This window comes from Wolffia australiana, chromosome 3 (genome assembly GCF_029677425.1).
Source record: "Wolffia australiana isolate 7733 chromosome 3, ASM2967742v1".
Taxonomy (NCBI): Eukaryota; Viridiplantae; Streptophyta; class Magnoliopsida; order Alismatales; family Araceae; genus Wolffia; species Wolffia australiana.
Genome location: NC_135837.1, coordinates 88,779 through 104,524, shown reverse-complemented (window position 1 = coordinate 104,524; position 15,746 = coordinate 88,779). Strand labels below are relative to the sequence as shown.

The window sequence follows — 15,746 nt, the reverse complement described above, 5'->3', positions numbered from 1 at the left end:
TGCTAATTAATGTGGGGATGAATTACTGAATTTTCTAGATTTTTATGAAATTATATTAGTGTTTATTTGGGAATTTACTCGAAGAAGAAATATAGTTTTAAATTGAAAAAGGATAAAATTATAAATAAAATAGTAGTTTAAATCAATTTCTAAAGGTGGAGGGACTTTTCTGGAATTTTGGTTGCAAATATGCCCTTAAAGCAGCTCTTAGTCATCATTGCAGGTGTAAAGATCCAAGTTAAATTAGTTTGAGACTTTTATCAAAATAATCTGGAATTTTCTATGTTTTTAAGGAAAATATGGAGGTGAGAGAAAGCAGAGGGGCATATGTACAATTACTTTTGGGCATATGTAAAATTACTTTTGCTATGTTTGTGCGCTCTGATTAAAGCATAAACTTTTGCGCAAAATGTCAATAAATCGAGTTAGCGATGCCACATGGCGAAATTTGGACCGTTGGAACGGAATCCAACGACTTTAATGCGGTCAGCAGAAGTATTTGTTTTGGGCGGTAAGTGCACTGCCTGTGCTGCGCATACAAAGAGCACGCACGGGAGGTGACATGGCAACTTTTGAGTGGGTGACGCTAGTAAAATGTATTTCTGTTATTTTTTTCTTTCTCTTAATTTGAGGGCGGGGGTATGTGGCGTGCTGAGAGGAGGCACAAAAATGATTCTATATTTTTCCAGCTGATCGGGAGGTGACACGTGATTTCGTGTAATGTGAAATTTAATTAAATAAATGAATATTGATCCAACGGCTATGATTGGTCAATTTTTATTCATTAATAACTCTTAATCCTGAAGCCAGATTGAGCTCAAATTTATGGGCTTTCTCATCTCTACCTCCTCTTTCTATCTGTAAGGTTGAATCATTCAGATCAAGCCTTCATCGATGGATAAAAATTAATTACTTATTGGGGGCAAAGTATTATTTTTTACCATTTACCCGAAGTATAAAATTAGAAATTTGAGTTGAGGAGGTCATTAAGGAAGAGGCCCTTTCACAGCTGCAAGACAGAGAGGAGAACCAGCCTAGATCAAGTGCTTTTGGTATTTTTTACTTCATTGTATTTGTATTTGAACTTTAGTGTAATTTGGTTTATGTGTTAGTGAATTTTGTGTTTATTCTTCTTGATCTTGGTTTGAAATTCTAAATCCGCTTGGCTTGATGGCATGTACAAGCCCTTACTAGGATTAAGAGGAGTGAGTATTGAATTGATCTAACTATTCCACTTGCAAAATTAAGAACAAATAAATAAAAGGGCTTAATTTCTAGGAAAGATTGAAATATAGTTAGGAGATAGTAGTTTGTTAGTTTAGATTCCAGTCTCACAAAAACAACTAAAACCAACAATTTCTCTTAATCCACTTTGATCCTCTTTTATTGGATCAAAGAAGTAATTTAGAGATCCTTACTTCTTCTATACTTTCCATCTCTTCTACCCTCCTTTCTAAATTCTTCAGCTAATTAGGGTGATTTATTCTTCATTGAAGATGAAATTAACCCTAGTTAGGGTTAAATTATTCAAGTGGATCACTAATTGAATTGCCTTACTAGCTTGCCTTGGACAATATCCATACTTATCACTATACATCTTAAGTTAGGGTTTTGCTCGTAGACATGATCAGTCATTAAATGGTTTAATGACTTATCACACGATCAGTTCATTTATCACACGATCAGTCATTAAACGGTAACTGTTCTAGGTTGTCAATCCTTGAACCTGAGCTCTCTCTATATCTGCTCCACGCAATGTACCAAGAAGATATATACACATGGAAGTTAAGACTTCATGCATCAAATTGGCTACCACAGCCATATAGAAGGTGAAAGCTTCACATATTTGGACGATTTACGTGCATCTAGGGCACCTCACAAGAAAGAAAAAGATAACAGAGGATAAACTTGTTCATTAGCACAAATCACCCGCATTTAGTAAATCACTAGTATCAGATAATCAGTTAAGTCTACAAATGGATCGAAACAGTTAATAAAAAATTCTAAAGAGGGTAGGGGTATAAAAGCAAATATACACTTCTTGAAGTTATTTTGCAAAAAAAAAACAAATTAAGAGCAACTCTCTCTCAACATGTTGTATTCCTTTGCAACACAATCCACCACTTCATTCATAGTGGCCAATGGAAAAGATTAGCCATTGCTCCATAGAGCTGGGCCACAATAGCCAAGTTCTGAAAGGTAGTTGAAGAACAGAGATGGGGCTTCAGTGGAGAATGAAACCACGACCTGGCTCAAAATAGTGAGAAACTCAACGTTTTTGAGCACTGGAGGATATTGCTGGCCGTAATCACCCTCAGAAAGAAGCACAAACTCAACCCAAGGTCTTTCCATATCCACCACGAGCATATTCCATATCAGAAAGAAGCACAAACTCAACCCAAGTCCTCAAGAGCATTTTCTGAAGCAGTTGCCTGCGAGTTAGTTAGGGAGAGAGCGTTCTCATCTCAAAACAGCTTTTCCACGGAGTAGTCAGTACCACGGAGCCCTGTAGTTGATGATTGATTGAGGATATAGACTCGGGCACTCTATACTCAAGTCTCTCAACAATAACACTCTGGCCTTGCTCGCAAGAAGCCATTTCGAGGGCGAGATGGCCGGCTCGGCGTCGGGCGTGATCGTCCTGGACAACGGCGCGGGGCTGTGCAAGGCGGGCTTCGCGGGGGAGCAGGACCCGGTCGCCGTGGTGCCCAACTGCCTGGGGCGGCCCGCGGGCGCGAAGCGGCAATGGCTGGCCGCGGACCAGCTCCTGGCGCCCGAGCTGGACGTCACCTCCCTGGCGGTTCGGCGGCCCTCGGACCGCGGCTACCTGATCAACGTCGACCTCCAGCGCGAGATCTGGGATCGCGTCTTCCGCAGCCTCCTCCGCGCGGATCCCAGCCGTTCATCGCTCCTCCTGGTGGAGCCCCTCTTCGCCATCCCCTCCGTCCAGCGCGCCACGGACGAGCTCGTGTTCGAGGACTTCGGGTTCCAGTCCCTCTGCGTCGCCGACTCGCCCTCGCTCGCCCACGCCCATCAGGCCAGCCGCGACGTCCACATCTCCGGCGCGCAGTGCAGCCTCGTCGTGGACTGCGGCTTCTCCTTCACCCACGCGGCCCCCGTCGTGCACGATTTCACGCTCAACTACGGGGTGAGGAGGTTGGACCTCGGCGGGAAGGCCCTCACCAACTACCTCAAGGAGCTCGTTTCCTTCCGCTCCGTCAACGTCCTCGACGAGACCTTCCTCGTCGACGACGCCAAGGAGAAGCTCTGCTTCGTCTCCTTGGACGTGGCCCGCGACCTTCGTCTTGCCAGGTTCTTCTTCTCTCTTCTTCTTGCCCGTGTAGTAACCAATTCCAAACCACCGAATTTGAACAACTGATTCGCAACTTGAATAACAGTTCAGCAGTTATCCGATATGACAACATGTTTGATCTTTACCGCAATCTGCATATTCTTCTTCTTTCCAAATAATCTACCCTGAAGCAATGATGCCAATTCATAGATAGTTTCAGATCATGTCCTGAAATATTTCGTTTTTTTTCACTCATCAATAGACAGTCTCGTTCTTTTCTCTGGCACGGCCACTATCCTGAGTTCTTGATGAGTTTTTCTTCTTTTTTCTTTTTTTGGCAAAACGGGCAATAGGAGACAGGGGAATAACAATCCGTTCCGATGCACGTACGTCTTGCCAGACGGAGTGACGTGCACGAGAGGTTTTGTAAAAGACGAGGAGGAGGCCTGGAGATGCCTCTCATCCTCCCCTGAAGAACAACCAGAAGTTCATCAGACTGCTGTCAAACGAGGAACTGCTTTTGCAGAAGAAGAGACCGCAGGGAATACAAAGGAGAAGAGAATTGACTTGACGAAAAACGTACTCCCTTACTGTGCTGCTCTTCGCCTCTTGTGTCATTTTTCTGCAGCCTCGTGGAGCATTTTTTACCCTTCTTTTTTTTGCAGGAATTTAGCTTGTGTAATGAGCGATTCCTGGTGCCAGAGATGATTTTTCGTCCTGCTGATCTTGGTATTCTTTTATCATTCATTTTGAATGTGATATTTATCACAAAAATACGGTCTTATAGACATTAAAAAATACTTTTTCTGCATAATGTTGGGCAAGTTACTGTCTCATTGTCTTTCTGTGAATCTGCTGAACTGTTCAGAGATATTGGTCTCTTGAATGTGATAAATGAGTTGGGTTTTTCATCGTAGCACGGTGGAAATAATGAAAAGAATAAATCCTTACAGGAATGAACGAGGCAGGCCTTGCTGAGTGCATTGTTAGGGCGGTGCACTCATGCCACCCTCGCCTTCATCCAGTTCTCTGGGAGAGGTACATCACTTATATAATCATCATCATTATCATCATCATCTTGGTATATTTGCTTTGAGCTTTTCAATGGCTGGTATTAAATCTTGGGTATTATTCTGTTTGCAGGATCATACTGACCGGGGGGACGACCTTGTTTCCTCAATTTGCTGAGAGACTGTAAGAACTTGCAAATATACGCGTGTCATGGCAAGACGCTAGTCTCTTCTCTGACGATTCCTCCTTGCAGAGAACGCGAGCTCCGTCCTCTGGTGCGGGACGACTACCGTCTGAAGATAACAACACAAGAGGAGTAAGATTTTGTGTGAATAAACAATCATCATTGAACTATTCTGGCTTAAGCTGACAGTGGCAGGCTGCCTTTATTTGGTACGTTAACTTTTCACTATATCTTCATGCATGCATTCATGCAGGCCCATTTTAGGTGTGTGGAGGGGTGGGTCTCTTCTCGCATCCAGCCCAGATTTTGAAGCGATGTGCGTCACCAAACAAGAGTACGAGGAGCTTGGATCAGCTCGATGCCGGCGTCGTTTCTTCCACTGAAGTATGTAGATTTTCATACTACGTTTTCCTTTAGTAATACTACCCAACCATCGCAGTACTAATCCTTGGCGGAAAGGTGAAAAATGTAAGAATGCATATTGAATTAAATAACTCAGCCGCTTGTTACCTCGTTCAGTCCAAGGACATGGAAGTGTCCATGCAGAGGTGCACCAGTTTTCGCTGGTATTGGCCATAGTATTCGCTTACAGCGATAACATCTTGCTCATCCTCGACACCCGGAACTACCAACTTTCTCTCATCACCCTTGATCGCATCTTCTTCCTCATGTCTTTGGTCTTGCGCTATTTCCTCCTGCAACTCATGGCAAGCGAGGAGAAACAGAGCAGCGGCGTCCGGCTGTTGGGAGTCTCGGAGTGCCGCCAATGCTTCACGAATTGCTCCTGAAGCAATGTACAGGATCAAGGCCCTGGAAGAGACAAAAATTTTTACTAGCCAGAACATCTGCATTTGGAAGCATTTTCCGGCGCATGAGTTGATGTGTCTCACCTCCAGATATTATGCTCATTCCTAAGTATGTGGTCTGCCCATCTGAGCAACACTCTGCACGATATAAAGCAACACGTGTGAAGGTGCCCATCATCGTCCGTTAGTATAATACACCGGATGAAGGGAGTTTGCTGATATATTTGAATGTTCCACGAACAACCAACTACGTATATGTTTATTATTCGTCAATCTTGGTAATCAAGGTGGCCCTCCCCATCCCAACTTGTGAAAGCTAAATTATGAAAGATACCTTCAGAGCTAAACTTAGGGTTGGAGTGTCCAGAATCAACGAGGAACATCATGGATTGGGGGATCATATAAGTTTGTAAAGAAAATCTTTTCTTTTATACAAACCAAAGACATGCCAGAATTGAGGATAAAACCAAGTACCTGTCATAGTCAGATCCATGCAAATGAGTTGCCGCTAGCGTGGCTGCATCCGTCCAGAATCCTGCATCTTGAAGCTGCATCGAAAAGCAATTCATTAAGATAAACAGGGATATGTATGTGAACAAGGGAGCTCGTATGAAGTTGTTCGAAAGGGTCTAATTGTAAACTAAAATACAATGGTTTGTCTAAATTACAGTATTTCATCAATTGCAGTGTTTCGTCAATTACAGTATTTCATCAATTATTCTACAACCCTTCCTTGAGAAAATATCACTATCCAATCCAAGTGGTTCCCCCGAATCTGGATAAAAACAAAATTCACGAATCCTCGAATCTACAATCAAAACCTACCTATCTGTGAGAAAATCAAAATCAGCTCAGTTCATAACGTTGATCATATAGTAGATCAATAACGAGAAAAGGGGGAAAAAGAAACCTGAGAACAGGCCTCCTGATATCTTCCAACAGCACAGAGAAGGTGAATCCCTGACAATGATTTGTCAGTCCTCACCATATTGGCGGCCACAACCTACATGAATAAGAAACAAAGTTTACTTTCTACAGAGACCGGGTCACATATGAGTGTAGAAGGAAAGAAAGTAACCTTCACAGCCAACTCATGCAAAGATCTGGATACTGCAGAAGATAATGCAACGGCACGCAGAGCATTTGGATAAAAGTATGTGCCTTCTGGAGGAGTGGAAAGCAACAGCATTACGGCAGCTTCCAAGTCCCCCATGGAAACAAGCCTAAAATTCAGGCGGACAGTCAAATACCAACATTGAGAGGCAAAATGTGCTCACCATCAAATAAATCCCCAACAAATCAGCCATTGTGAAATAGCAGATGTGATTAATTTATATTATCGCATATGAGTTTGTTTCTTCCATAAAGTAAACCACATTCCTACATGTGCAAGCCCAAGGAAATGACATCTTATCCCGTTTAAGATAATGTGTATTATTTATTCAACAATTGAAATATTAAAAATTATCACATGAGAAGGTTTCGTCATTTTCTGACAAAAAGAAAATTAAAATTGGATGTTACCAAAAAAATGCGTAGTGTTGACATTGGATCGTACCTCCCAGCCCAATTACTATCTAATTTAAGAGGCTTCTCTAAAAGATCACGTGGTCTGAGCAAACATATGAGGCAAAGCTAGACAAATCTGCCTTAAAAATTCCATGATAACCTCTCCATTTTAAGTATTGGGGAGGACGTAACAGAATAAAAACATAAATGTGCAGTCATTGAATCAACTAAAAATATTCCATGAAATATCTCACTCGTGAACACGATTTTGTATCGCATCTTCTCCATCAAAATTTTCATGCCATGCAATCCGTTCTTTTGCACTTGTCCGCAATGCGTCTCTCTCAAAAGCCATCAAATTGAATTGCCCATATGCCTGCCAAATGATGCCGCCATATAATGCGGATAAATATAATCAATAAGAAAACCAAAAAATCACTCATTACATTCGCGAAGATCAAAATAAACATAAAACGAGTTGGGGAGTTCAGAAAAAAAATTAAGCGACTAAAAAACTAGAGTGCTTACTTTTCCCCGATTGTTTCTACCTCCATGTTCGGACTTCTCTGCAGATTTTTCGTCCTTAGAACAATCATCATAATTTTCTGCACCTGGATCTACTTCTAAGCGTGAAGCTTGTTCAGAAGACTTTCTAGATGATTTATGGATCAAGTGATAAAGAGCACTCGGAAGGTGCAGCCAGAAAATCGCCTCCAAGTATTCGCCAAATATTGCAGCAGCAAAGGCACAGCGAGCTGCTGAGCTCTTGTACACGATCAAAGAATAAATGCTTGTTCTCTCAGCATCAAGTAGGCAACCTTCACATCTCAAATGATATTTCCCTCAGCATTTCAAATTTAACCATGTAAACAAGAAAAAAATACTAGCTGATGCGACTGTTGCAACAAAGTACCTTCAATTCTATAGGGCTCTAATATTTTCAAAAGTAACTCAGGTACAACAGGGTCACCAACTGTGGGAAGAGTTGACACAACCATATGACTGCGGAGATCTGATGAGTCTGAAGCGGCTTCCGGTGAACTGAACCACGAAGGTTTAACACCCAACTGCAAAATCATGCGCAAGGCCTGCAATGAAAGGCGGAGTCACCTTAACAAGGTTGATAACAAATTAATTTTTTTTACCAAAATAACACGCTTCTCAAAAGAAAATGATAAACAGCAATTATCATGGAAATGGACTAGCCGACCCACAAAAACCAGTACTAGGAGTTAGATGAAGGTAACATAAAAAATAGTAAACTCACCAGAGCATGTGGCGTTGGAAAGAGAATAGGCTGACATAAAGGTACAGGTCGAAATTTCTCCTTGAGAACTCTTGGTTCAACTCTCTTTGTTGTTGTTGCGCTATTTCTACATTAAAAAAGAAGCACACGACATAAATACTTGGACACGGCCAATTTTGGTTTGGTAGAAACTAATTCATATCGAACAAAAGATTCTGCTTCAGCAGAAACAACAGAACCACAAACAACACCAAAGGCAGTACAACAATTTTCAGGTTCTAGGGGAAATATTTTGTTGGTCGAAGTTTTTTTCCATTGTCAACAGAATAAATATTGATTCAATTATTCAAAGGTTTCCCAACCTATGAATGTAAAATTACTTAATTCTGTTGAGACACTGTCAGCATTAAGGCGAAACGAAAGACGCCCGATTCCCATATAGTTCTCAAAAGAATTTTTTTTTTGAAATAAGTTCTCAAAAGAATTCACTTTGATTCAAGATTGAACCTTGTGAAACCAGCATAGTTATCTACTTTTTAGATAAGAGAGATAGAGAAAAGGCAAAAAAAACATAGCAACAGAAGAGACATTAAGCTGAGACTTCTGCTTGAGACTCTGCTGAATCAAGCAATCATACTTTTCATTTGACAAAAGCTCACTCACGTAGGAAAATATTGAGGCATACCTTATAAAACGCATTAGATAAAACACAAAATGATTCATCTTTTGAAAGAAAAATCCATGAATTCATTTCATTTATTAAATAGGAAAAATCAAAACTTTTATCCTGACGATACTGCATATAGTAAAAAAAAATTCAAGATAGAATACACAACGCATGTTTAGGCTTGTGGCAGCAAAAGTCTGAGATAAAGAAAAGAAAATCCAGGTGAAACCTAAGATATCACAAAAAAAGAAACCTAAGATATCACAGAAAGCTTTTTAAGTAGCATTGAACATAAAGCAGCCATGATATTATTCATCTTTCACGATGGTCTGACAGTAGATCGGCATGCTGCAGGATCTTGGCACCAAATGAAACATTTATTTAATTTTCCATGCAACGCTGAAACATGAATGAAATATTTTATTTCAAGTGGCAAATTTTCAAAAAAATAAGCGCAGCATGTCATCAAAGAGGTATGTCAAGAATCAAATCCCATATAAGTAACTTATCAGTGAGAAAGTTTGATAAAGATATAGGCGTGAAATTTCCCCAGTGAACTTCTCAAACATACATATTGACTTCAATGAGACGAAAGCTGCTGTCAGCTCCCGTTACACATAGAACAAGAGGTTCGTTTTTGTGAGTCCTTGTTGGCAGCCAATCGAGCTCCAGAACAAGTGTACCCGGGAAATGGGGCTGCAGCAAAGCATTAGCCAATGGGTCCTGCGTGTCCTGCATGTCAGGATATCAAGCGCAGGCTTAGAAACAATAAATTAAACTAGCATTATCCCTCCTGTATAAAATATAACCGAGATAGAACATTATCCAACTGGACGTGTTTACAAGTACATTCCACAATGAAAAAAAAGCCTTAATTAAACTAGCTACCTTGCAGGCGGAGTCAACTTTAGTAGTGCACCTTAGATAGAGAGGTTTTAAGTTAAATGCAGAGTATTGGTTGGGGTTTTACTTACAAGGTCATACACGGAGAATGTATTATCATTGAATAGGACGGCAATTCGTCCCCTGCTTCGATCGCCAGAAACGACAGGTGAAAACTTTATCCTTCTTATTCCTTCCCTATAGGTGTTAAATGAGGATGAAAAACCTGTTTTCACATCCCACCAACGAATATTGCCAGACCTATCCCCCATAACCTGAGGGCAAAATAGTTCACGCAGAGAAAAATAAAAATATAAGTTTATGAAATTGAAAATTAAGAAAATGGGAAGTCTGGAACTTACTACATGTGGAAGGCGATAAGCCATTGCGCTAATCATTCCGTCTGTCGAAACAAAAGGTGATGAAGGCCACTTTGGTCTACAAAAAGACAGAAAAATGTAAAAATATAAGAAAACCGCGTCTATGCCCATGACAAGTACTATAAATTCCACTCCATATACAAGTAAAAAAATTAAATTTTCTCACCCGAACGCCAAGTCAACAGGACACAAATAGAATATATAAGAAAAAATTGGGGCGAAATTTACTGGATTTGTTCAAGAATAATTTCTTTAACACATATTTGAGAGACCAGATGATAAAACAAAATCTCAAAGCCCATTTGAGGGTCTAGAAGCAAAGTAGAACATATCAACAGTTTTTCAAAAAGCCTGGACCAAAGAAGCTGATTGGTGGCTGTAAGCCAGAGTATACTTGTATGTTTCTTGTTTCTTCTGTTTTTATACCCTGTACATTTTGTCTGTCCTTATGGCTCCCATGTATGGATGTAACAAATATTTGGCCCAGAAACAAATACTCGATATGGATGTAACCCTGCATATCTTTGTAGGGACCCTTTATGGTAAAAGAGAAAGCGATTAGTTTCTTCCCAGATCATCAGCTAGGGTTTCTGCAGTTGGCCCTGACAGAAAGTATTCAAGACGGCAGTTGCTGACAGGGGTAACAATCATGGCTTTCACTACTTGTCAGTGGTGCTGGAGCAGAACAGACCACCCATTTGGGTTTAGAGAGGAACACCCACATCTTACTAAGAGTCTGTTTCAAATACCCATCAGATAAAATAGCAGGCCTGAACGGGTTTTAAGTGAATAAAAAAGTAAATAAACATGAGTAAGATCCTCTGCTTAACAGCCCCCCTCAAGCTTGGTGCAGATGTTGTGCATGATGAGCATGCTAACCAACTTGAGAACTGACAAGTTGCTGAAGATCGTAGAAGTGCAGATAGTAGAAAAGAGGAAATTTTTATTTCATCAAAAAAGGTTACATAAACACTGTTTTCTATCACTACTTATACTAGTCTTTTGGGCAGTCTCCCAATGGCTAGTTTTGAACTAGCCGTTAGCCTTTGCGGTGGGCCCCACTTGCTCTGATATTTCTTCTAGTGGGCCCGATAGTTCTCCATTGGGCTTGGGCCATTTTCCTCTAGACTTGGGCTTCTGTAGCACATATTTCTCAACAAGAACAGCCAGGATGAAACCCCCTGGGTGAATATGTCTGCAGCCTGCTCAGAGGATCCCAAAACAGCAGTAGATAATCCTGATATGACCAGGAAAAACCTGGAAGAAGATTAGGATTGAAAATAGGCTTCCCAACCTTTGTAGAAGGAAGGGCAACGGTAGTTAATCAGTCTGTTCACGTTTGGAGCAAATGGCCGCCAAAAACATCGATTGATATACTCTGTATATGAGAAAAGAAAAATTGTTTTTCTTTAGATGAGAATTATTGTTAATCTGTGATACAGGTCTCCCTTGGACAAACTTGGAGAAAAGGAAGGAGAAAAGTTGTCACACAAGTTTCACTTCAGGCAATGCACGAGGAGAAGAATAGGTGGGGACTCCCATCGATAAATGAAGGGCGAGAGACCATCAGACAGGGGGGGTTTTCTCAGAAGGTGGTTGCTGTGGCAATTCTGGCAAAGCGAGAGATTGATACAACGTAAGTATCAATGAATCAGATTTCAGTATATCTTCCAATGTTGTTGCTCGATTACGAGATTGCACTTGAGATCTACTCTGACACCAGATTTCACGGGACGAAGAACTCCGCCTCGATCGATCTCCCGTGGTCGAGTTCCGGTCTGGATCGCCTTCGCGAAGCTCTACTGTTCACATCTCCACTTCGGGCGGCCGACGAGTCGAACTCCTCCCTCCGGTCAGCTGACGAGCTTCCCTCCTCCAGCTGCCTCGGCCTCTCGACTAGTTGTCGAGCCAACTTCAAGAAATCAGAAAAAACTCCTTCTTACCTGGACCTCCGCCTTATTTATATGGGCAACTTCCCCGAGTCATTATTTAGTATCTTCTTGGTCAACCTTGCTGGTCAACCCTACGCCGATCTGCTCTATGCTTGTGCTTCCTTTTGTATTTCATTGCATAGAACTTATCAATACCTTCCCCCTGTAGATCCAGCTTGTCCTCAAGCTGGAAGTCTGGGAACGATTTCCGGAACCGATGTACTAATTCCCAAGTGGCTTCATTGACCAGAAGCTTCGTCCACTTGACCAAGACCTCTGTTCCATAAGGAGTTTGTCGTATCTTAAGTATTTCTTCTGGATATACCTGCCATTCATATTCATCAGTCAGATAAGGAGGTAAAGGTTGAGCATGCTGCTGTATAGATCCCAATGCTCGTTTTAATACGGATGCATGAAAAACGGGATGCAATTTAGAAGTATTGGGCAGGTCTAACTTGTAGGCCACTGGTCCTATCTTTTGAAGGACTTTGTAGGGTCCAAAGAATCTCGGACTCAGCTTCTCACATGCTCGTTTGGCTAGTGATTTCATTCGGTATGGGCGTATTTTCAAGTAGACCCACTCGTCTTCAAGGAATCCTTCATCTCTTCTATGTTTGTCGGCTTGGTTTTTCATTCTTGACTGAGCCTTTGACAGGTGCATTTTTAAGGTTGTTAGCATTTGGTTTCTTTCCACTAATAGCTGGTCTATAGAGTCAAAAGGAGATGGAGTCGACCCATAACGAATTAATGACGGGGGATCCCGCCCGTAAACTGCCTTGGAAGGGGTAGTCTTGATAGATGTATGGTACGAAGTGTTGTAGTTATGCTCAGCCCAATGCAACCATTTTTTCCATTTCCTTGGTTGTTCTGAGGCGAAACACCTCAGATAGCATTCTAAACCTCTGTTTGTGACTTCCGATTGGCCGTCTGTCTCTGGGTGGTACGAGGAGCTGAATTTGAGTTTAGTGCCTTGCAATCGGTGTAGTTCCTTCCAGAAATGACTGGTAAATAGACTGCCCCTATCAGATACAATAGAGTTAGGTATCCCATGCAATCTGACAATGTCTTTAGCAAATATTTCAGCAATAGTGGCCGCCGAGTAAGGGTGTTTTACGGCGATATAATGACTGTATTTACTCAAGCGGTCTACTACCATCATAATGGAATCACACCCCTCAGAGTTGGGTAGGCCCTCGATGAAATCCATCGTGATATCCTCCCAAATTTGGTTGGGAATGGGTAGAGGTTGTAGCAACCCAGCTGGGGATAATGTTGAAGATTTTTGCTGCTGACATACTGCACATTGATTCACATATGTCTTGACTGCCTTTCTCATACCCGGCCAGGAGATTTGGTGTGCTATTCGCTGATAGGTTCTGTGAAAACCCCCATGTCCTCCAACATTGGATTCATGGAACTCCCGTAAAATCGTGGGAATCAGAGAGGAGCTTGACGGTAGAATAATCCTTCCTTTGTAAAGCAATAACCCTTGGTGGATCCGGTAGTTATGTAGTTGGTCATCGCCAGCTTCTACTCCCTTGTAAATTTCTCACAACTTTGGGTCATCTTTGATTTCTTGAATAAGCTATTGCTTGTCCAGCCAATGTGTCATAGAAATTGAGTTGCACTCTCCCGATACCTCTGGTTGAGAGCGGGATAATGCGTCGGCTACCACATTCTTCTTGCCTGTCTTATACTGTATCTCAAAATTGTAGCCCAGTAATTTTGATACCCATCGGTGGTACTGAGTAGGCACCTCTTTTTGATCTGTTAAATAGCGTAATCTGAACTGATCTGTGTGCATAATGAATTTGTTGAACATAAGGTAGTGTTTCCATTTGTTGACGGCCCATACAACTGCCATGAGCTCTCTCTCGTATGCTGATTTGTAACGAGTGGGGTTGGGAAAGGCCTTGCTGAAGTAGGCTATCGGATGTCCCTCTTGCAATAAAACAGCTCCTACGGCCATATCTGATGCATCTGTCTCAATGATAAAAGGCAAAGAGAAATTAGGTAACCTCAACACTGGGGTTCTGGATAGAGCTAGTTTCAATTTTTCAAAGGAAGCATCAGCTTTTTCTGTCCAATTGAAGGAATTCTTTTTCAGAAGAGCAGTCAATGGTTGGGAAATGGCCGCATAATTTGACACAAACCTTCGATAGTAGCCAGTCAGTCCTAGGAATCCCCTCAATTCCTTGATAGCGGTAGGCGTCTTCCATTGTGCTATAGCCTCTATTTTTGAGGGATCTGTGGAAACTCCTTCAGCTGATATAACACGACCTAGGAAATCGATGGATTGACACCCAAACTTACACTTCTTCGGGTTGATATGAAGCTGGTTACTCGTCAGTAAATCAAATACAATCTTAAGGTGTTGCTCATGATGTTGAAAATCCTTGCTGTATAATAGGATATCGTCAAAAGAACACCAGTACAAACTTCCTAAGGTACCGGCAGAAAATAGAGTTCATAAGTGCTTGAAATGTAGCAGGGGCATTGGATAAGCCGAATGGCATAACTTGGAACTCCAAGTGGCAATGATACATTTTAAATGCAGTCTTATGAATATCACTAGGATGCATTCTCACTTGATAATATCCGGATTTCAAATCGATTTTTGAAAAGATAGTCATCCCATGCAACTCTTCCAGTAATTCATCTACCATTGGAATTGGAAATCTGTTGGGTACTGTCAACTGGTTTAGAGCCCTGTAATCAATACATAATCTAAACCCGCCATCTTTTTTCTTGACTAATAATGCTGGACTTGCAAAGCAGCTATTGGAGTGTTGAATAATTTTTGAGTCCAGTAGTTCTTGTACCAACTCTTCCAATACATTTTTGTGGGTGTGTGAGTATCTATAAGGTCTCTTATTAACGGGACTAGCCCCGGAAACAAGATTTATTCGATGATCACAATCACGGAATGGAGGTAATTCAGTCGGTTGCTCAAAAACATGTGGGTAACATTCTTTTAACCAATGCAGACCATGATCAAGAGAGAGAGCAAGTACCTCGTAAGCTGAGTAAGCAGGTTGATCTTTGATGTCGTTAATGTTGATCATTGATTCTTCCCACTCTTGATGAGCTTGATCAATAGCAAACTTCGTAAACCTCAACGCATTCAGCTCTGGGTCGGAAATAATAGTATGGACTTGCCCGTCCAGATAAAATTTGAGCATCAGGTGGTGATAGTTACAATGAAACCACCCCAAAGTCTTCAGCCATGGTACTCCGAGAATAATATCACAACTCCCCAACGGAAATGGGATGAAATTTTGAGTGAATGCCAGCCCTTGAATTTCTATGGGGAGATTCAAACATACTCCCTCAGTCTGACGGCGAAATCCGTCACCCAATGTAATACTGAATTTATGATATGGTGTAACCTGTATCTTCAGCTGTTGGATCAGTTTTGGTTTAATAAAGTTGAAGGTGGCTCCACCATCAATAAGAATAGTCACTCATTGATTGTAAAGCCGGCCCCAGAGTCTAAAAGGAGCTGGTCTGGGCCCTGTGTCCCCCTTTGATCCCTGAATTGACATGAATTCTCCTCTTATCAGAGGTGCTTCATCAAGCTGCATAAGGTCTTCCTCTGTTATCGGTTGCTCTTCTTCTTCGACATCTTCTTGAAGCATATAAATGCTCAACTTCTTTTGGCATTTATGTCCTGGAGTGTACCTTTCATTGCAATTGTAGCATAGACCTCTTTCTCGTCTTTGTAATAACTCCTCAGGGGAAAGGCGAGTAATTCTTCTGTTTTCGTTCGGAGGTATTTCATTCCTGGTTGGAATTTGTACCTCTCTTTGGTTATGCCTCTGTGGTGGTCCTTCTCCTC

General features: G+C 41.5%; 2 protein-coding genes across 3 annotated transcripts in view; one reads left to right on the top strand and one right to left on the bottom strand.

The window, feature by feature from the left end:
- Positions 1-2,397: 2,397 nt before the first annotated feature.
- On the top strand, positions 2,398-4,999 carry ARP6 (actin-related protein 6). Its single transcript, XM_078571880.1, has 7 exons — positions 2,398-3,312; positions 3,646-3,871; positions 3,958-4,021; positions 4,246-4,330; positions 4,436-4,486; positions 4,557-4,619; positions 4,741-4,999. Exons 1-7 carry the CDS (start codon positions 2,612-2,614, stop codon positions 4,868-4,870), a joined length of 1,320 nt encoding a protein of 439 aa, XP_078428006.1. The 5' UTR covers positions 2,398-2,611; the 3' UTR covers positions 4,871-4,999.
- LOC144700483 (Transducin family protein / WD-40 repeat family protein) overlaps positions 4,181-15,746 on the bottom strand; it is a 32,919-nt gene continuing 21,353 nt past the window's right edge. Inside the window, exons 9-21 of one of the 2 annotated variants that reach the window (XM_078571878.1) lie at positions 9,960-10,035; positions 9,690-9,872; positions 9,287-9,447; positions 8,070-8,175; positions 7,716-7,890; positions 7,331-7,620; positions 7,057-7,178; positions 6,372-6,516; positions 6,204-6,296; positions 5,768-5,841; positions 5,378-5,431; positions 4,998-5,297; positions 4,181-4,596 (exon numbers count right to left, since the gene is read on the bottom strand). In XM_078571878.1, the coding sequence (XP_078428004.1) occupies positions 5,003-5,297; positions 5,378-5,431; positions 5,768-5,841; positions 6,204-6,296; positions 6,372-6,516; positions 7,057-7,178; positions 7,331-7,620; positions 7,716-7,890; positions 8,070-8,175; positions 9,287-9,447; positions 9,690-9,872; positions 9,960-10,035 (1,774 nt within the window). In that variant the 3' untranslated portion in view covers positions 4,181-4,596; positions 4,998-5,002. Of the gene's footprint in view, positions 4,597-4,997; positions 5,298-5,377; positions 5,432-5,767; positions 5,842-6,203; positions 6,297-6,371; positions 6,517-7,056; positions 7,179-7,330; positions 7,621-7,715; positions 7,891-8,069; positions 8,176-9,286; positions 9,448-9,689; positions 9,873-9,959; positions 10,036-15,746 lie in introns of those variants that run through there. The other variant, XM_078571879.1, reaches the window with a different exon arrangement.